At 41.1% G+C, this 20662-nt stretch overlaps 1 protein-coding gene across 1 annotated transcript; it reads left to right on the forward strand.

Moving 5' to 3' along the window:
* Positions 1–16183: 16183 nt before the first annotated feature.
* Positions 16184–19108, forward strand: LOC133948532 (angiopoietin-related protein 5-like). Its single transcript, XM_062382342.1, has 7 exons — positions 16184–16279; positions 16374–16454; positions 16569–16596; positions 16716–16807; positions 16902–17019; positions 17696–17881; positions 18316–19108. The coding sequence occupies exons 2-7, from the start codon at positions 16380–16382 to the stop codon at positions 18618–18620; spliced, it is 804 nt and encodes a 267-aa protein (XP_062238326.1). The 5' UTR covers positions 16184–16279; positions 16374–16379; the 3' UTR covers positions 18621–19108.
* The last annotated feature ends 1554 nt before the right edge of the window (positions 19109–20662 follow it).

Here is a 20662-nt window from a genome sequence, read left to right on the forward strand (position 1 = left end):
GCAACACTCAATACTATCGCCCTAAAGCAGTCATCCTCATCATGGCGAAGTGCTTTGAAATACTGGTCAAGGACGACATAATAAGACTCCCTGTAAAACACTCCAGTTTGCATACCGCCCTAACCTCTCCACTGATGACGCCATATCGACAGCACTTCACCTGAGCCTGGAACTACGGTGGTCCTGAGAGCTCAACGAACAGCAACTCAAGAAAACACATGCAAGTCGACAAAACACGTGCAAAGTAAGAAAACATCTTCATCAATTTCACAACACAACACAACACATTAAAGATTCGCAAATAGAGAACCGCGCTGCAAATAGAGGAGAAACCACAATGGAAGTGTTTCCAGAGGACAGCTAAAGTGATAGACACTGCTGCCAGAGGAGAAACATAAACGTCCATACAGCATACAAATTCAGTTCTACACAGGGTTCGGCCAGCCGCGGCACTGGAGCCCAATGCGGCTCTTCAGCCCCTCTGTAGTGGATGTACAGTGTTGGGCACATTTTTCGCTGAACTTAATGTATCAGTTTTCATATTATTGACGTGCACAAAACGATGAACGTGAGTGAACATCACGTTCACTTTTTAAATCATCATCGTATCAGCCCATCATGAAATGCCAGGAGTGGGCAAGTGTGCGTGTGTAAGCATGTGTAAAGTAATTGCTTCAATAGGCATCATAACCCCACTGTTCAACTGGATATTGGACTTCCTGGGGGAAAAAAACTCATTCTGATCACTGGGGTCCCCCAGGGCTGTGTTCTAAGCCCTCTGTTATTCACCTTGATGCCCTACAAAGGTAGTTCCTTTATAGTATTACTTGAATGACAATAAAGCTCACTTGAGTTTGATGTTGGCTTTGACCACTACCAGTAGTGGACAAAGCATTTGACCTTTGACTGTTGACCCTTAATCAAGTGGATTTAACCTTTGTCATAAACAGTACAAAGAAGAAGCAGTATAAGGAGACTCCAGTAGAGTTGGAAATCAAGTCAAGTTGGAGACCGTCAGTATGCAGCAGCAGGAGATTCAACCCGAGCTGGAAACCCCCTGTAAGATATGTCAGGTTGAAAAAGACAAGCTCCAATCAGAAATAACGCTGCTTGAGGTGAAGGTAAATGAGCTCTTGGCCAAGGATAACATCTATACGGAACAAGAGAAAGAGTTGCATGAAATGCATTGCCAGAGAAATGAGATGCAGTTAATGAAACTGGATTTTGAGCAAACAAGGATGCAGGCATCTATCAGTGTTAGAAATACAGATTTTTTAGCCATTGCTGAAATTTCAAAGCATTTGTCGGAATTGAAAACCGCCTTCACGCAGCAGCAGAAGGAGAATCCAGCTGAGAGGAAAACCGCCTGCAGGGTTTGTCAGGACGAAAAACCCAAGGTCCAATCAGCGATAATCTTGCTTCTGTTGGCGTTAAATAAACTCTTGGCTGAGGAGAACGTCTATACAGAACAAGAGAAAGAGTTACATGAAATGAATTGCCAGAGGAATAAGATGCAGTTAATGAAGCTGGGACACCAGAAACAAAGCCTTCAGAAACGTGCTAGAACAAACAAGTACAAAGACTTAGCCATGGCTAACATCTCCAAGCACTTACAGAAGGCTCGGCAACAGCGTCAGGAAATTCCAGCTGAGTTGATAACCGTTTGTATACAGCATCAAGAGGAGACTCCACCCGAGATGGAAACTGTCATTACGCAGCAGCAACAGGAGACTCCAGCTGAGGGGGAAACCATCGGTTCGCAGCTGCAACAGGAGACTCCACCCGAGTTGGAAGATACTTGTAAACAGCAGCAACAGGAGACTCCAGTTGAGTTCGCAACAGTATGTTTGCAACAGCAACAAGAGATTCAACCCGAGCTGGAAACCCCCTGTAAGATCTGCCAGGTTAAAAAAGACAAGCTCCAATCAGAAATAACGCTGCTTGAGTTGAAGGTTAATGAGCTCTTGGCCAAGGATAACATCCTTACAGAACAAGAGAAAAAGTTACATGAAATGAATTGCCAGAGGAATAAGATGCAGTTAATGAAACTGGGACACCAAAAACAAAGCCTTCAGAAACGTGTTAGAACAATCAAGTACAAAGATTTAGCAATGGCTAACATATCCAGGCACATACAGAATGCTCTGCAACAGAGACAGGAAATTCCAGCCGAGTTGATAACCGTTTGTATACAGCATCAAAAGGAGACTCCACACGAGATGGAAACTGTCAATATGCAGCAGCATCAGGAGAATCCAGTTGAGGGGGAAATTGGCTGTATACACCTGCAACAGGGAATTCCCCCTGAGTTTGAAACTGTTAATAAGCAGCAGCAACAGGAGACCCCAGCTGAGGGGGAAACCGTCGGTTCGCAGCTGCAACAAGAGACTCCACCCGAGTTGGAAGATACTTGTACACAGCAGCAACAGGAGACCCCAGCTGAGTTGGAAGATACTTGTACGCAGCAGCAACAGGAGACTCCAGTCGAGTTTGAAAACGCCCTGACGCAGATTCCAACCGAAGGACCTGATGAATCTCCTGCGTCTGAATCCTGGGGTTCCTGTGTTGAACGGGGACTGAAAGTAGCTGTGCCTATAGCCATTACTGCAGGTGTCCTCATTGCTGCAACCATCATGGTCACTAAAATATGGAGATAATGCCCCTCCCTTTTCCACCCATTTCTCCTCCACTCACTCTTATTCTCCAATCCCTCTCATTGAGTCTGGTTCTTCCAACAGTTTCTTCCAGTTAATGAGGGACTTATCTTTTCTCCACAGTCGCCAAAGTGTTCATTCATTGTAGGAATTGTTTATTATTATTATTATTATTAACGTCTACTATGAAAAGTGTCTTGAGATAATGTGTATTATAATTAGGCACTATGTGTCTTCATTCAGTCTATTCCTTTTTCTATCCAAATATGATATACCCTCTTCAAAATAAATAGTAATGAGAAAAAAATCTCTTTTCACTCTATATCTTTCTTCGCTTGAATATATAATATCAGTAGCTGTTTCTTTAACCAAAGGGTTTGGGGTTAGGGTTAAAAATGTATTCTTCTTGAGCGCAGAGGGAAAAGATGTTAAGTGGTGGTAGTGTGGGATTCGCACTGACTCATGGAATAGTTTGGACCTGAGTCCCGGCGCACCAATAAACGAAAGATCAAGGAGAGCAGTGGTTCGTAGAAGACAGTTTAACATCTCTTGTTGAATGGCTGAAACTTACTGAACATTGCCTCATATATCATCTGATGTTGGTTCAAGGTTTAATCCAATGCAAACAGTCAAAGGTTCAAAGAGAAACTGTCTGATCAATAGCTAAGAGGGTGGGACTTCTAACTCATACACCTTGGGACATGGTTCAAGCTGTTATGATATGTTGTAGCCCTTATAGTCAAAGCTTAAAAAAAAAAAAAAATAATTTTAATAATTTAAGTTAAACTCAAATTTTAGGTGGGAACAAAATGTTTGTTTTTAGCAAATTGACATCCTTTCCAGAATGGCGAACCAAGTATAATGAGTTTACATCAACCGACTCCTCAACATCCAAGATTTAATAAGTACTAGTACAATTCAGTCATCATCACACTGTCCACGAATGAACTCATGATGGATTCATATCTGCAGTAAAAACTGATTTACGGTAAGCGTGCTGCGTCATTTCCTGTTTTCTTGCCACTGGTGGTGGTCGCTCTGTGAATTACCTCCTCTTCTAAACACAGCTGTTTCTCTGTAGCACTACGGCTAAAATCACCGGTCTGTAGTTAAACACTCGCACATACCAACCCTTGCTCTATCGTGCTTAGTGATTCTGTGTTCTGTCTGAGCTCACCCTCGTAGCTCTGTAGCAGCGATGTCTTCTCTCTCTCCCTGTTGCTCCACTGCTCTCTCTTGCTCAGAGTGTCTAATGTTTACTTACTCCTCTGCCTCCCTTAACAGTAGTGGTACATAAATGTGCTGTGTTGATAGCGATGAAGGCGAGGCTTAGTGACTTAGAAGCTCGGCTCCGCAGCTTAGAAACTCTGTTAGCTGCAGTTAGCCGGCTCCCGCTAGCCGCGGAGCCACGTTGTTTAGCACGTAGCTTAGCCTTAACGAGCAGTCCCCTTACTAGTCCCGTGCAGCCGGGAGCCCAGGGCAGCTGGGTGACAACCGGGAGGGGGCATAGTGCTAGTCTTAAAAAGCCCACGATTAAAGAGCCACCAGCTCACGTTTCAAATAGATTCGCTCCACTCGCTGATAAACAAACTCTAATTATTGGCGACTCGGTTATGAGAAACGTCAGGTTAGCGACACCAGCGACTATAGTTAATTGTATCCCAGGGGCCAGATCCGGCGACATTGAATCTAAACTTAAGTTAATGGCTAAAACTAAAAAAGGTAAATACAATAAAATCATAATTCACGTCGGCAGCAACGACTCCCGGCTTCTAATATCGGAGATCACTAAAGTGAATGTTGAGTCCGTGTGTGCTTTTGCCAAAACGATGTTGTCTTTTAACCGCTGGCTGTCGAAGTGGTGTCCTGTAAACGGTGTGGGCTTTATAGATAATTGGCTAACTTTTTTGAGAAAACCTGGTCTTGTTAGGAGAGACGGCGTTCATCCCACTTGGGATGGAGCAGCTCTCCTATCTAGGAATATTACTCAGTCTATAACATGACAACCCATAGTTGGGACCAGGAAGCAGAGCTGCAGTGCTAAACACTTCTCTGCGCTCCCTCTGCATCAGTCACACAACCCCATAGAGATTGTGTCTGTTCACCGTCCGATTCAATTATTGAAATTAAACAAAAACAGAGCGAGAACTCCACACAAAAATCTAATACAAATTAAAGCAACCTCTGAAACAACACAGGATACCCAGACTTTTAAATGTGGTCTTTTAAACATTAGATCACTGGAAAAAAAAGGCTCTTTTAGTTAATGAAATAGTCTCTGATTACAACATAGATTTATTGTCCCTCACTGAGACGTGGCTGAATCCTGATGAATATGTCAGTCTAAATGATTCTACTCCCCCCAGTCATATCAATTCACAGGTTCCTAGAGAAATTGGGTGAGGAGGTGGAGTTGCTGCTATTTTTAACTCCAGTCTATCAATTAATCCTAAACCTAAACTCAGCTACAAATCATTTGAATGTCTGGTTCTTAGTTTTCCACGCCAATTCAGGAACCACCAACAGCCAATCATATTTGCTGTAGTTTACCGTGCTCGGGCGGCTTATACTGGATTTTTAAAGGAATTCCCTGAGTTTTTATCAAACTTAGTCCTAAAGACCGATAAAATTATTATTGTTGCTCTGTGTTCATCTTTCCTGATCTAACGTCTGCTACCATGAAGAAACGGAAGGTGTTTCAGCACATTAAGGAGAAATGCAGAGTCAGGAAAATCAGGTGCGGTTTCAGGCACCCAGCAAACTTTGTGGTCACAGTGGATGGCAATACTGGCACGTTCAACACCCCGGACGAAGCCGAAAAATTCCTGAGTCGGGAGGTACGGGACTGGAACATGAATGTTGGGTCAAGCCGGCAAGTTGACTAATTTATCTCTGTATTATCAGCAATATTTAAAGAAAAAAAAAAAAAAAAAGAAGACCAAACTCGCATTGAGAATTGAGAGGACAAATGTTTTATTTGCAATTATTATCCACGGTTGAGGTGGAGTCTCTTCCTTGCTTGGAGAGAGGTGAGTAGTTGTTTGCTATCTTGGGCCTTTATTGGCCCCCTGAGTTTAGCTTTAACTTTAAGTCTGGGGCATGGAAGCTTTTTTTCATGGGGTTGTCTCTCCCCTTTACTATGTTCATGTGTTCTGTTCGATGTTCTTTTTTTGTCTGCACATCTATTTTTTTCGGTTTACTGTATATTCCTTTTTGCCATGGTCATGTAACAAATTCCCTTATGTAGCATATTATGTCAGATAGACCTACATCTTGTAAACACAGTGAAGGTGGAATTACATTGGTCAGTTGGAATGTACGGGGGATCAATAGCCCTCTTAAGAGAAGAAAGGTTTATGCGCATCTACGCACACTCAAGGCTGATATTTCCTTCTTTCAAGAAACGCATATAAAAACAACGGCAGCAAAAATATTGTGTCCTTCATGGGCATCTCATGTATTTCAATCTAATTTTTCTACAAAGGCAAGAGTTTGTAGAAGTGCTCCTTATTAAGAAAACAATAGCTTTTATCCACAAGCAAACTATTTCTGATCACAGGGGCAGATATTTAATAGTTAAAGGGGAACTTAACTCTGTACCAGTTACCCTAATTAACGTGTATGGGCCAAATTTTGATGACCCCATTTTCTTTCAGAATCTCTTCAACACTATACCTGATATGTCAACTCAAATATAATTTTGGGTGGAGATTTAAATTCTGTTTTGGATCCTGTCTTAGACAGACAACACTCCCAAACCAGTTCATCTAAGAGCAGTGTTACTCTTACTAATTTAATGCCGTCATATAATCTAGTGGATATTTGAAGACTCCTCAACCCCACAGCAAAAGACTTTTCTTTCTTTTCGGCAGTTCACAAGTCTTATTCTAGGATTGATTATTTCATTCTGGATTCTAAACTTTTAACACAAATAGTTGACTGCAAGTATCATAATATTCTCATATCGGATCATGCCCCTGTTTCTGTGAAACTTAAATTGAATTACAAGAGGGGAGAATTTAGCTGGCGCCTAAATAATACAACACTGAAAAATAAAGAATTTTGCTATTATCTCTCAGACCAAATAGATCAATATGTAAAAATGAATGACACTGGTGAAGTTGATGATTCCACACTTTGGGAGGCCATGAAGGCTGTTATTAGGGGCCACATTATATCCTATGAGACAGCAGAAAAAAGAAAATCTAAAGAAAGGTTAACTGAAATTTATAATCAACTGGCTGATATGGAAGTGTTATATAGAGAAGGTAACAAACCTGAGTTACTCATGAAGATCACTGCATTACGATATGAATACAATACTCTACTGTCAAAGAATGTGTCACGTTTACTGATCCAAATTAGACAAAAATATTTTGAATTTTGCGACAAGCCCCATAGGTTGCTATCCCGTCAATTAAGGCAAACTCAGGCTTCTAGAGCCATACACTCTATTAAGTCAGATGATGGCACTCTCTGGACAGACCCTGAAAAAATTAATAAATGTTTCAGCAGAATCATCTCTTTCACTAGATAAAGAAATTAATTCAAAAGAAATAATGGAAGTGATCTCCTCCCTTCCCAACAATAAGGCAGCTGGGCCAGATGGCTTCAGTATAGAATTTTTCAAAGAATTTAACTCTAAATTATCGCCTCTCTTATTACGTATGCTTAATCACTCAATGTTGAACTCAAGGTTACCTCCCACCTTATATAAAGCCAACATTTCACTTATACCCAAGCCAGGCCGTGACCCTAACTTGGTCTCATCATACCGCCCCATTTCACTGTTGCCTATAGAAACCAAAATCCTGGGTAAAGTCTTAGCTAACAGATTAAGGGAGCACATATGTTCCATTATTCATCCTGACCAATCAGGTTTCATGCCAGGGAGACATATGTATTTTAACTTGCGTCGTTTATTTCATGTGTTGTACACGGAGCACACAGAGGAGGCTGTAGTAATCTCTCTGGACGCACAACGTGCGTTTGATCAGGTTGAGTGGCCTTATATGTTGATCACTCTTGAAAAGTTTGGTTTTGGACCCTCCTTTATGAAGTGGATTGAGATCATTTATTCACACCCAACTGCCTCTGTTATCACCAATCAAAACATTTCATGCCCTTTTGCAATCAACCGTGGGACCCGTCAAGGGTGCCCTCTCTCCCCTTTTTTATTTTCAATAATTATTGAGCCACTTGCTGCCAGTGTCAGACAAAGTCAATAATATCCCCCGTTGAGATACTTGAGCAAGAGCATCATCTCTCGTTGTATGCAGATGACATTCTTTTGTTAATATCTCGTCCTGAAACATCAATACCTGCCCTCTTGACTCTAATTAGCAGTTTCGGCAAACTCTCTGGATTCTCTGTTAACTGGGACAAAAGTGAGTTAATGCCAGTGTCCAAGGAGGTTAATATGACGTATTTATTGTCCACTCCCTTTAAAAAGGCTTATGAGCATTTTTCATATCTTGGTGTTATTACGAAAAAATCTGAGGACCTCTTACGAAAGAACTGGAACAGCAAAATTGAACAGCTTAAGCAGGGAATTAATTTCTGGAAGACTCTTCCTATTTCTCTCGTAGGGAAGATTAATGCTATTAAGATGATTGTACTGCCGCGTTTCCTCCATCTTTTTCAATCCATTCCTTGCTTTATTGCTCAGTCTTACTTTAAGCAACTAGATTCCATTATTGTATCATTTATCTGGAACTACAAAGCCGTTAGAATTTCTAAAAAACATTTATGTAAAGCAAAGAATGTTGGTGGCTTTGCTTTACCAAATTTTAAAATATACTATTGAGCTACTCATCTGTCTATGCTTGCTTGGTGGAGAAGGGGCCCCCCGTCTATTTCAGATTCATGCCCAGCATGGCTACGCATAGAACGGCTGCTTTGCAAAAAGTCGTCCTTGTTGGCTCTGCTTAATAGCCCCACCACAGTCAAGAAGCTATAGTAACAGCCTTGTAATTCATGGCACTATACGCATATGGGAGCAGATAAAATCTTATATTAAGGCTCCAAAAATGTATACTGACACTCCCATTTGTAATAATCACTCTTTTATACCAGGCATTAACGATGCAGCTTTCTTTGACTGGAAACAAAAGGGTATTGTTAACATAAATGATTTGTATATTGAAGGATGTTTTGCCACATTTAGACAGCTACAAACTGCTTATAATATTTCTACCTCAAGCTTTTTCAGATATTTACAAATTAGAGACTTTATTCGTAAAAATGTAACGAACTATCAGAGCCTGAATAAGCACGAAACTCTTGAGACAATGAATAAATTTTATCCGGCTACTCGCGGGGCGGTTTCCTTCTTTTACAAAATTCTTCATAAGGGAGCTGTGCTGGGTATCGAGGAGCGTAGGCAGGCATGGGCAGATGAGTTACATTTGGAACTGAGTGATGATATTTGGGATGAATGTTTGCGGAATGTGCACAGATGTTCAGTTAATGTTAGACACAATCTTATACCGTTTAAAACAGTCCACAGATTTTATTATTCCCTGGAGAAGCTAAACAAATTTTACCCTAATGTCTCACCTGTCTGTAATCAATGTAAGTCCATGATAGGTAATTTAGCACACTCATTTTGGTTATGTAGCAAACTCCATTCATATTGGAAAAGTATTTTTCAATGCTTCTCTGAGGCTTTTGGGAAACGTATGGAACCTGACCCACTTGTGGCAATTCTGGGAGCTACAAGTCCCTTGTCTTTTATTAATAAATACGAGAAGAAGGCTATTGAATTTGGGATGGTGCTTGCCAGGAAATTGATATTACGTGTGTGGAAGTTGGACTCTGTGCCTACATATGACCTGTGGTTAGGAGAAATGTCTAACACACTGCATTTGGAGCGACTGAGATACTATAACGATGATAGAGGAGATGTGTTTGATAAGATTTGGGACCCTGTACTAGGATTCTTTAATGGGTAGGCCGCTCTATAGTGCTTTACTATGCATATGTATGTGTATTTTTCTTTTTTATTGTACTCTGACATTCACTTGACAAAACTTCTGATCCTTTTACTTAATATTTATGTTTTGACCATGGACCGCGGCTACTAATTTTGATGTGCTTTGTTCTGTATGTTATATGTGTTTGTATGCACTGTCTGTTCTAAAAACTGAAAACTTCAATAAACATATTTAAAAAAAAAGAAAAAAAAAAAAATTATTATTGTTGGTGACCTTAATATTCATGTTGACAATAATAAAGATTACAATACTAGACTCTATTGGTTTCTGTCAGTGTGTGCACAAACCTACTCATTGTTGTAACCACACACTTGACTTGGTATTATCGTACGGCACATGTGTCAATAAAACACATGTGCACGTTGAACGTAAACTACATCACCCATAATGCATTTCGATGCACCCGCCAAGGTTACGGTATCTCACCAGTAGCCTAGCTATACGTTCAATATACAGGTGGAAGACGTTTACACAAAACCCCAACATGTCCAAGAAGAGTAAAATTGATGCACAAGGAAGGCTGTTTCACGAACGATGGGAGAACGAATACTTGTTCGTACTTCAAGGGATGAAAAAAACCCGTATGAAATCTCTCAACACGGCTGGCCGAAGAGACACGGAGCTGTCTAGCTTTTTCATTAGCTGTGGATGAAAGCACCGACAACGTGAATACAGCGCATTTATCAATTTTTATCAGAGGTGTGAAGCTGGACCTCTCTGTCATTGAAGAGCTGTTGGATTTAGCCGCCATGCATGGGACACAATGGGTCGGGACACTTTTGAGGCAGTGGAGAAGTCCGTAAGTAAACATAAATTGCCGTGGGAAAAGTTGGTGGGACTAACTACAGATGGAGCGCCTGCGATGCGTTGAGAAAGATCAGGCTTGGTTGGACGAGTGAAGGTGAAATTGCAAAAAAGTAACTGTCACACGCCCCTGATAACCTACCATTGCATTATCCATCAAGAAGCGCTGTGTGGAAAGGTTCTGGAGCTGGATAATATAATGGCCACGGTCAGGAAAACAGTGAACTTTATCCGTGTGGCGCGTGGCCTGAATCACCGGCAGTTCCAGCTGCTCCTGCATGAGATTGGCTCGGAGCACAGAGATGTGCCGTACCAAACAGAAGTAAGGTGGCTGAGCAGGAGCAAAGTCCTCAAACGATTTTTTGAGCTTAGAGAAGAAATTGCGTTTTTCATGCAGAGCAAAGGAAAACCGTTGCCTGAACTATCAGATCCAAACTGGCTGTGTGACTTTGCTATGTTGTGCGACATAGCCGAGCATCTCGCTCATTTGAATGAGAAACTCCAGGGACGTAAACAAGTCATCACACAGATGTCCGACATGATCACAGCTTTCCAGCGTAAACTGGACCTGTGGAAGTGCCAGGTGGAACAGGGCAATCTCGCACACTTTCCTGTATGTTAAAGCATCGCAGCCTCCATTCCCGGTGCTTTTTCATGTTCTCGGTTGGCTGCCAAACTGAACCGTGTGAGTTTGATCTGCGCTTCTCTGACTTTAAAGCGCAGCAATCTGGTTTTGACACCTTTACCAATCCTTTCACCACCGACGTCTGTAGTGCGCCCCATCACCTTCAGATGGAGTTAATTGAGCTTCAAAGTGACAGTGGCCTGAGAGCTAAGTTCCCAGATGCTGAAATCTAGGACTTTTACCGTCTCCTGCCCCCTGGTTTGATGCCACAGCTCTGACTTCATGCTGCTCGTGTTATGTCCATGTTCAGGAGCACCTATCTGTGCAAACAGATGTTTTCAATAATGAATTTAAACAAGACCAAGCACAGATCACCGATGACAACCTGCAAGCTGTTTTGCGGATTGCCTCAGCACAAGACCTAAAACAAGACATTGACACCCTGACCAAGGGAAAACTTTTGTCAGACATCCGGGCCAGAAAAATAGGTAAGCATTTTTAAAAAATAATTTTTTTCCTCTTGATTTTTACTTTTTGTAGGAGCCAAATTAACCTTTGTGTTGTCTCTTATGTTATCTTTCTTTTTTAGTAAGTGCATGTGTGTGTATGTTTAAATGAATGAGTGACACTAGTTCCATAGGTGTTTTTACCCCCACCTAGAGGACACCTGAACAGGACCTGAGAGGAGACCTGAGAGGCTGAAGGTGGGGCCCAAGGGGAAAAGGCATAAGGAGCCAGCAGCCAGAGCACCTGGGGTGGCTGAGGCAGGCAACAGTTTTTTGACGGTGTGCTGTGACGTTCGACAGGAGAACTACGATCTACTAGAGACTCTTTAGTTTAATGTCTTTTAGTTTGTTTCAACCATCTTGTAATCCACCTACCTGCAATAAACGGTCAAAGGGACCAACTGGACTCTCCTCTACTCCTCATCTTTTCTACACGCGTCAGAACCAAACCCGAGCTCAGCCACCAGTGGTAGTAAAGTAGAAATAGCTGCTACACTTTTATTTAATAAATGCGTTTTATTTACCAAGATTAAGAACAGTAGAATATGTGTACAAATTAATCATTGTGCTTGCATTTTGTTTTGTGTCTGTTATTTCCAGAACATGATCTATAAATGAGGATGTGTGAGATGGCGTCTCAGGATGAGGAGGGATCTACTTTTGTGTGTTCAAGGACAGGCAGCATTACCTCATGGTTTTGAAAATGCTGCTTCTGTCATATGTTGGTTGTGCCATAGTCCTACCCCCTTGACTTGAATACATAATAAATACAGAAACAGTTATCTAACAATATAATAAGTTGTAGTTTCATTTATTTTAAGTTACATTGCATTTTGTTACATTCATTCTGTTAATCTGGCCTTTAGAGGCCAACCATTATGCTGATGTGGCCCTTGGTGGAAATAAGTTTGACACCGCTGGATTAGAAGAAACATAACATAAACATATGTAACATAAAGGAAAAGTTTGAATATTTTGAAGATAAGAAATATCAATTTAGTCCAAGTCAAAGAGTCCAAGTGAATTGTGCCAGATGTAGTGCAATTCCCTACGAGCAGTCTTAATATGTCGCAATATCAGATACATGAGGAAACTGTGATGTTGAAGGCCTGTTTTTCACAATTGTTAACACACGTTTTTCAAAACAATAACGGCTTTCTCAAAACTGCACACAGAAAACTGAAAACCTCACACACAAAATGCTAAACCTGACACTCCCTTTGCAAGATGACTCTTTGATGTCAAATCTCTTACCTGTTCACAAAATGGAACTCGTGTTTTCATTTGGTACACACAGACATATTTTCAATTGACACACACATACCATTCATTGAGTACACACAACTAAGCATTTGCTTGCACACTACCAAGCATTTACAGTACACTGTAGTGCAAAACTGAAAACACAGTCATCAAAATGGAACACACCATATGAATGACAATGAATCTGGGAATGAGCCATTTCTCTTATTGTAAGATGTCTCAGTGTAGGCCCACTTTTTTCATAGTCAAACATAAAACAGCACACAAATATGCGGCATAAAAAGGTTTATTTCGGTACACACAGAGAACAGTACAGTACTGTAAACCGGCCTGCTCAACCCCCCCCCCCTTCACAAAAATTATTAAAACAATAAAGGGTTTCTCAAAACTGCACACAGGCAGCTGAAAACTTCACATACAAAATGCTGACAGGCCCTGACACTCACGTTGCCACAGGCCTCCTCGATGGCCTGGAGCAGTGAGACTCGGTCCTGTGGGTTCTGTTATTGTTCCTTCCACCTCCAAGCTGAAAATAATTCCTCAATAGGATTCAGGAAAGGAGAATAAGGTGGAAGGTATAGAACGGAAAAATTTGGGTGGTCCTGGAACCACTCACGCACTTGAGCAGCCCGGTGGAAGCTCACATTGTCTCAGATGACAACGTGATCGATCCGCTGTGGGTCATCTATCTGACCAGGCGGTACCAGCAGGTCATGCAGGCCATCCAGGAAGACGAGGAGACGGGCAGCATTATAGGCCCCTAGGTGGGCATGACGGTGCAAGATCCCATGATGATTCATTGCAGCACACAGTGTGATGTTCCCGGGACACGCTGGCCGGGGACCTCAACAATATCCCGCTGGCCATTGAGGTTTCTGCCCCGTCGCCTCCTCTTCACCAGGTTGAATCCCACCTCATCAATAAAGATGTACTGGTACAACACATTAGCTGTGTCATGCTCCTGGATATGTCCTGGGTTTTTTCCTTTGGGGTTGTAGAGAGGCTGACGGTCTGGAAGTTTCTAAATGTAGCATGGTCAGCCAGGATCCTAGTTTTTATTTGTCTGAGTGTGATAGAGTTGTTCTCACGAACCATATCTACAATTTCAGTCTCCTGTTAGGCTGTGTAAATGCAGTGAAATTGCTCAACAGACCTGAATGTTTAGAGATTTGAGTATTTGTGTGTTGTCGGTTGATGCTTTGAGATTGTACTTGAGAAGCGTGTGCAACAACTGAACATTGTGTGTAGTGTTTTGACAACAATGTGATGTGTAATTGACATCAGAGTCTAAAGAATGAAAGTCAGAGTCTAATGCAGATAAGGGAGTGTGAAATAGTGCCAAATTGGGTCGAGTGATTGGTACATGAAGTGAAGGTTGTGCAAATTGTGCCGAATTTTCACTTTTTGTGTGTTAGCAATTGAGAAAAACTATAATTTTTGTCAAGGGGGGGGGGTTGAGCAGGCCGGTTTACAGTACTGTACTGTTCTCTGTGTGTACCGAAATAAACCTTTTTATGCTGCATATTTGTGTGCTGTTTTATGTTTGACTATGAAAAAAGTGGGCCTACATTGAGACATTTTACAAAAGGAGAAATGGCTCATTCTCCAGAGTCATGTCATTCATATGGTGTGTTCCATATTGATGATTGTGTTTTCAATTTTGCACTTCAGTGTGCTGTAAATGCTTGGTAGTGTGCAAGCAAATGCTTAGTTGTGTGTTCTCAATGAATGGTATGTGTGTGTCATTTGAAAATGTGGCTGTGTGTACCAAATGGAAACACGAGTTCCATTTTGTGAACAGGTAAGAGATTTGATAGCAAAGAGTCATCTTGCAAAGGGGGTGTCAGGTTTAACATTTTGTGTGTGAGGTTTTCAGTTTTCTGTGTGCAGTTTTGAGAAAGCCGTTATTGTTTTGAAAAACATATGTTAACAATTGTGAAAAACTGTAATCTGTGGCTTTTAAATAAGAAATGATCTATCCCAGAAAACACTGAGTTCTTGTAATTTGCATGCAATAACTATCGTTATAGACTACTGGATCAGGTTTCAACAACACAGCAGCCGTTTCCTAATTGACACAAGTCTTGCGAACGTCTAGGCGTGAGATGACCAGAACCTGCGCCGCCTTCTGAGTGAGAAAATCTAAAGGAACGTGTTGTTGCAGTAATGTTGGCAGAGGGAGTGTCACACCCTAGCATAGACTCTATGTAAAGGTTTATTATAGCAGTCTGGGTGGGAGCTAACACGGAGTGAAGTAGTTCAGTCTTATGTTTAACTTAACCCTTGTGTGGTGTTCATGTTTTCGGTCACCCAGCCAATGTTCGTGGGTCTGGTGGACCCACCGCATTATTCGGTCTTTCAATCAATACAGCTACAACAATATATGTAAAAATACTTAACAGATGTTAAATTTATCCCAACAAGCAATATAAACAGCATATATGGTTAATATTTTTCATTTACCCCTGTTAAATCACATTCATGAATAAAAGTGCTTTTCGTTTTTTGTGATAAAATGCAATTAAACAAAGAAACCACAAATACAATCAAGATATGATTGGAAAAAACGAATATGAGACAAGGTTTTTCATCAGTATTGACGTTTATTTATTGAACTTAATTAGAAATTGAATTCACTCATATCAGTCTACACACGAGCCCCAATGAAATGATTTTTGAAGAGAGAAAATCTTTGGAAGACAATGAAGGGGAAGAGTTTAGAGAATATGAAGATTATGTTTCTGTCAATTCAGAGTCTGACAGTGAGTTTGGGTTAGAAGAGAATGAGATTGACCATCAGCCAGCTACATAAAAAGGTAATCTGCAGCCAGTCCCAAATCCAGGCCAGGCCATCAGCAGCCAACATATGGATGACAAAAAATGATGACAATTTAATGGTCTTTTTTCGCTTTAGCCACCCCACATGGCTACCAATGTAATAATGTGCAACCAGGGCCGACACGGATAGCAGTGACTCATGTGCAGGACATCAAGCCTTCTTACGAACTTGTAAAGTATGTAAAGTCCCTGAATTTATGTTCCTTTATATGTTCATCACAGAAAATGAGCCAAGGCCAATGAGTCTCAGGTTGAAACAAATATTTATCGGATCATTTTTCTTTTAGCAAACATTGAAAGCGGGCCCCACAGACCTGAACACCATACAAGGGATAAAATGTGCAGCAAGTTGGGTAAGGTCAGAGAAACAAGCCCGTAAAGGCTTGAACACCGCTGCAGCTGAAGATAAACAGTTATTCGGGAGGGAGAAGCAGAAAGTGGATCTGCTTATCAGACTTTTCTCTCCTCCCTCGTCTGACGTCTCAGCATTTACAGTGAGTTTGAAGGAGGTGTGGCTGTTTAGTCTGAGGGGACAAGGAGCCGTGTCTGTTGTGGAATTTGACCTGAGCTACAAGTTTCACCGAACACACGCAGGTGAGTGTTTGGAGAAAGAAATGACTGACCGGAGGACTCATTTTGTTGTGCCTGTTTGGGGTCGCTGAGACTAACATGTCACTTTTAATCTCAGGTCAAAATGAAGAGTCTGGCTCTATTTGTTGGACTCATCTTGGTGTTTCTCTCGAGCCAAACAGAAGCCAAACAGACTAAGGTAAAAATTTAAACTAGATAAACCTACCTTATTTTAGGTTCTCTCATGCTGTAATGTCTGCCTTTAAGTTGTATATTTTAGAGGTCTCACTTTAAAACTGTTTCTGTTATATAGAAGCAGGGGCCGACAGTTTCTTCCCAAGGTACAGAGCATGATGTATGAAAGTATATCATTCATATAATGGAAGGTACAAGTTACCCTATATTCATATTGACTGTTGATCCTCCTCCTCTTGTCATTCTCTTGCCATATAAACCACAGGCACAGACTGCACGCAGATCAAAGCTCTCTCTCCACATGCATCCAGTGGAGTTTATGTAATCCGCCCTCATGGAGTCAAGACCCCGTTTAAGGTATCAAGTATGACATCTGTCACAGTGACTGTGTCCTGCGCTATGCTTTGCCTGCTCTGCAAATCTTGAATATTATGTGTAACTACGTGCTCAGGTGTACTGCGAGATGCAGGCAGATGGAGGCTGGATGGTGTTTCAGAGGCGCAGCGGAGGAGAGGTTTCCTTCGAAAGAAAGTGGGCTGCATATAAGAAAGGTTTTGGAAACCTGACACGTAAGTTAATCATAACACAGAACAGTGTTAGCTGCAGTGCCAGGCTATAACCGTGACACGCCCGACAAAACACACAGTGATTCTAAACATTCCATGATGTCCTTTGTTCGATTCCAAGGAACAGACAGTACTGAGACAATCAGGGGATCAATGGACTGTAAAATAACAACTTCACCTGTCAGCTGTTAAATCAATGATTAAAATACATTTTTTTATAAAAAAAATACTTGTAATGGATGTTGTGGGATTTTTGCATAATTATTCTTATTTTTTGACCTATTTATTTTGTAAAGCACTTTCTGATCTTGTTTGGATTAGTGCTATGAAATAAATAATTATTATCATTATTATTATTATTATAAAGATGTAAGAAAAGCCCCTTCTTATCTAAACACAGGCCGCACTTAACTTTAGGCCTTAATGTAAATTACATTGCTCTGTTATATACAGTATGCAACATAGAGGGAATGTGAGAAACTACTTATACTACTACAACTACTTCATGCAAGCACAAACCTGATTCACTTGCAGTCAACAGAAATACACATCTGTACTGCAGCAAAGACAACTTTTACCGTGAAGGGGTAAAACACAGGGTTTGGTTGTTAAATGGTAGAAAATATGTTTCCAGCATGCTTGTAGTAAATCCTTTCACGTGCTCTGCCGATTCCCTCAGACGACCACTGGCTCGGACTGAAGCAGGTTTTCACTGTGACCAAGGATAAGACCAAGACGTGGACCATGAGGGTGGATATAGCGGACCACAAAGGGGTCGCCGCCTTTGCAGAGTATAAAAACTTCAGACTGGGAAATGGGAAGAAAGGTTTCAAACTGCATGTCGGGGAATACAAAGGAGACGCAGGTACTTTTTCCAAATGTCCCCCTTATTTGCTTTGTTTTTTAGTTTTTTTTTAGAGAAACATATATTCTGTGTTTCTATATATATGGATTTCATTTATATTTTCAGATCGGCATTTTGCCTCACCTGCCTGCTTGTTTCACGGAGTAAAATGTAAAAATAATAATTTCTTTTTGAAAGAGGAATATCATATTTTTCATCATTCTGAAGTTAGGGCTGCTCTGTGTTTACAGCTACAGTCTGTCTTGCTAAGGTGGGACCATTTTTTTTGCAATAGAGCTGAGTTAAGCATTTACAAGCTAGTGCAATCATTCAGTGGTTTTCAGTAAATGAAAGGAATAAATTCCCTTCTAGAAATAATGAATCACTCATCTGTTTAGTATTCATGACAAATGTAAAATAAGAGGATTTTAAACTATTACCAACTCTGTTTAAAGGTGACGCCATCCGTGGTGCAGACGGAGAGGTTGACCAGAACGGCTACGGTTTCAGCACTTTTGACCGTGACAACGATGGCTGCTCACCGTGCATCTTTGGTGACATTGCTCAAGACCAATGTACCAGGGTAGAGGGCGGCGCCTGGTGGTACAGCCAATGTGGTTCTGCCGGTCTGAATGGTCACTGGCATCCTTTTGGGGATCACATTGGCTACGGCAGCGGCCTCCACTGGCGAACCTGGAATTCTCACAGGATGTATTCGGTGAAGACCAGCAGGATGATGATCAAGGCCACACATGTTTAACTTCATGCTGGATTTTGTTGCAGCCCAGCAAGATTGGTTTTAAGTTTTAGTACAAAAGTGTCTCTGTCTTTTAATGTTGTTTATTCTTTCCAAATATCTTCAAATATGTCGACAGCTCAGAAACTGCTAAATGTTAAAATACATATTTAGCCACAAATGATTGAATCTGTTGCTAGAGCTATGAGCATCATCTATTTACAGAAATCCCTAAAATTACAGCAATTTCTTTGTAATAGAAACGTCACTCGTCTGATCTTTTAATATTTTGAAAGCATGGAAATCAGGAATTTAAATTGTAATGTAAAAAAAAAGTTACTTTGTTGTTGTTTTCAGTGAACTGAGAATTGTAGTTCATTTAATGTAACAAAATCGATATGTAAGGAGCAATTCGAGGCAATAGCAGTGCTGCCAAGTCACAAAGTGCATTTCTGTCATTATGAATCATGTATGCGCAAACAGCCATTAAAGGCTTTTGGGTAACAATCACACGGTGAGCTTCGTGCCTGGCATCTATTATTTAGCGAAGACAGATGACGAACAAAGATCTAATATATATAATTGAACACATGACATTTTCCAACTCTATCAAATGCCAGGGATTTCCTTGTATTTTACTCATTCGTCAGAAAAGTAAAAGAATGCAAACATCAAGTTCTCATCCCCTTACTCTGTGTCCGAGGACAAGGAAAGAATGCCTGAAAGACGTCAAGATGCGTCTTGAGGTGAAGACATCATGTAACTCAGCATTAGCTCAGCTTTAGATAATACTAGAGCAGTGCCCGTGGTGACCCTGCCTGTTTGAAATGAGCTGTTCTTCTGGCCTCTGTTAATGCTCCGGAGCTACATTAGAATTATTCCTCGTCATGATTGCGTCCTCCTCAAACAGCTCTACAGCATACTGTGTGTGCAGAGTTTTTTTATAAACATTCTATAGTTCAGAGTATAGTTTGAAAACTTTGTTCACCCTACCTGGTTTATCTGCAATGGAAAGTTTAGCTCGGGTAAACGCCCATGTCAACAATTTTTACTTAACTAAACGATTTCAACACCAATCATTTACAGTAGCTGACACTGACGAGGATGTTTCCTCATGCTAACATCAGAAGATGGAAACTCAGCAACCACAGTCAGATGTTGCAATGCTGCCATCTCCTGGTGATATTTAACTACTGCAATGTCCAGATTGACAGATTTCCTGCCTTGTCCTCTTTCACCCCCTGTTACTGAGCTTTTGATTCCCTCCAACATCACCTTTTCTTTCCAGTTCATATTTCCCACAGCTAACAAGTTAATGTTTTCTTAAGCCTTTCCAAAGTTAAAGACACAAGAAAAAAAAATCTGTAAATTATTGCATGTCTTGCTAACAACCTTATACCTAGAGTAGTAATCTGGGGTGACATCCAGGCCAAGGAGCATCTCATATTTTATTATTTTACTGTCAACTGAGTGTGCCCATCAGTGTGGCCAGGGATACATGGGCGTACACACTGCTGAACTGGTCACAGTGCTGTGCTGCAGCCAGGGACGAGATGAAGACCGATCACCCATCATGCTGGTGATCAGAGCTTGTAAAAGAAGAGAGGTCAGCGATTACCCTCTGCAGTACAGTGCCATCTTTCTTCTACTGGCTGTGTTTGTCTTAATCTGTCCACTACATAACAATGGCATCCTGGAGGTGAGAATGTGCCTCAGAGAAAACCACCTTGAAGACTCGTCCTTGTTTGAAATGTCTAGTTTTCACTTCGGGAAAGTCCTTTAAAGCTAAACACACATAAGTTGACAGAGAGATTGGGCTTTGTCAGCTGGGTCTGGTCCACACTCTGCTGAGAATGTGGAACCGTAGAAAGTATTTCTGCAGTAGCTGACTTATTACCCGACAGATCTGGGCTATTTCCCTCGTGACAAAGGGCCTCTCCTCAACTAGAGAGTTTTCTCCCTCCAAATTTTCTGTACTGCCAAGCCTGGAAGCCCCAGATTATGTACATATTGAGTCACTAGTTTAGCTTTTCCTTGCTCTGATTTGGCTCAGATTTGCACTTTAT

The sequence above is a fragment of the Platichthys flesus genome, chromosome 23 (genome assembly GCF_949316205.1).
Source record: "Platichthys flesus chromosome 23, fPlaFle2.1, whole genome shotgun sequence".
In the NCBI taxonomy this organism is placed as follows: domain Eukaryota; kingdom Metazoa; phylum Chordata; class Actinopteri; order Pleuronectiformes; family Pleuronectidae; genus Platichthys; species Platichthys flesus.

Bases quoted from the DNA above. Each gene is read 5' to 3' on its own strand.
- LOC133948532 (XM_062382342.1), top strand. From the start codon at position 16,380: ATGAAGAGTCTGGCTCTATTTGTTGGACTCATCTTGGTGTTTCTCTCG. The intron at 16,455-16,568 runs GTAAAAATTTAA...TCTGTTATATAG, and splicing joins CAGAAGCCAAACAGACTAAG to AAGCAGGGGCCGACAGTTTC. The intron at 16,597-16,715 runs GTACAGAGCATG...TATAAACCACAG, and splicing joins GCCGACAGTTTCTTCCCAAG to GCACAGACTGCACGCAGATC.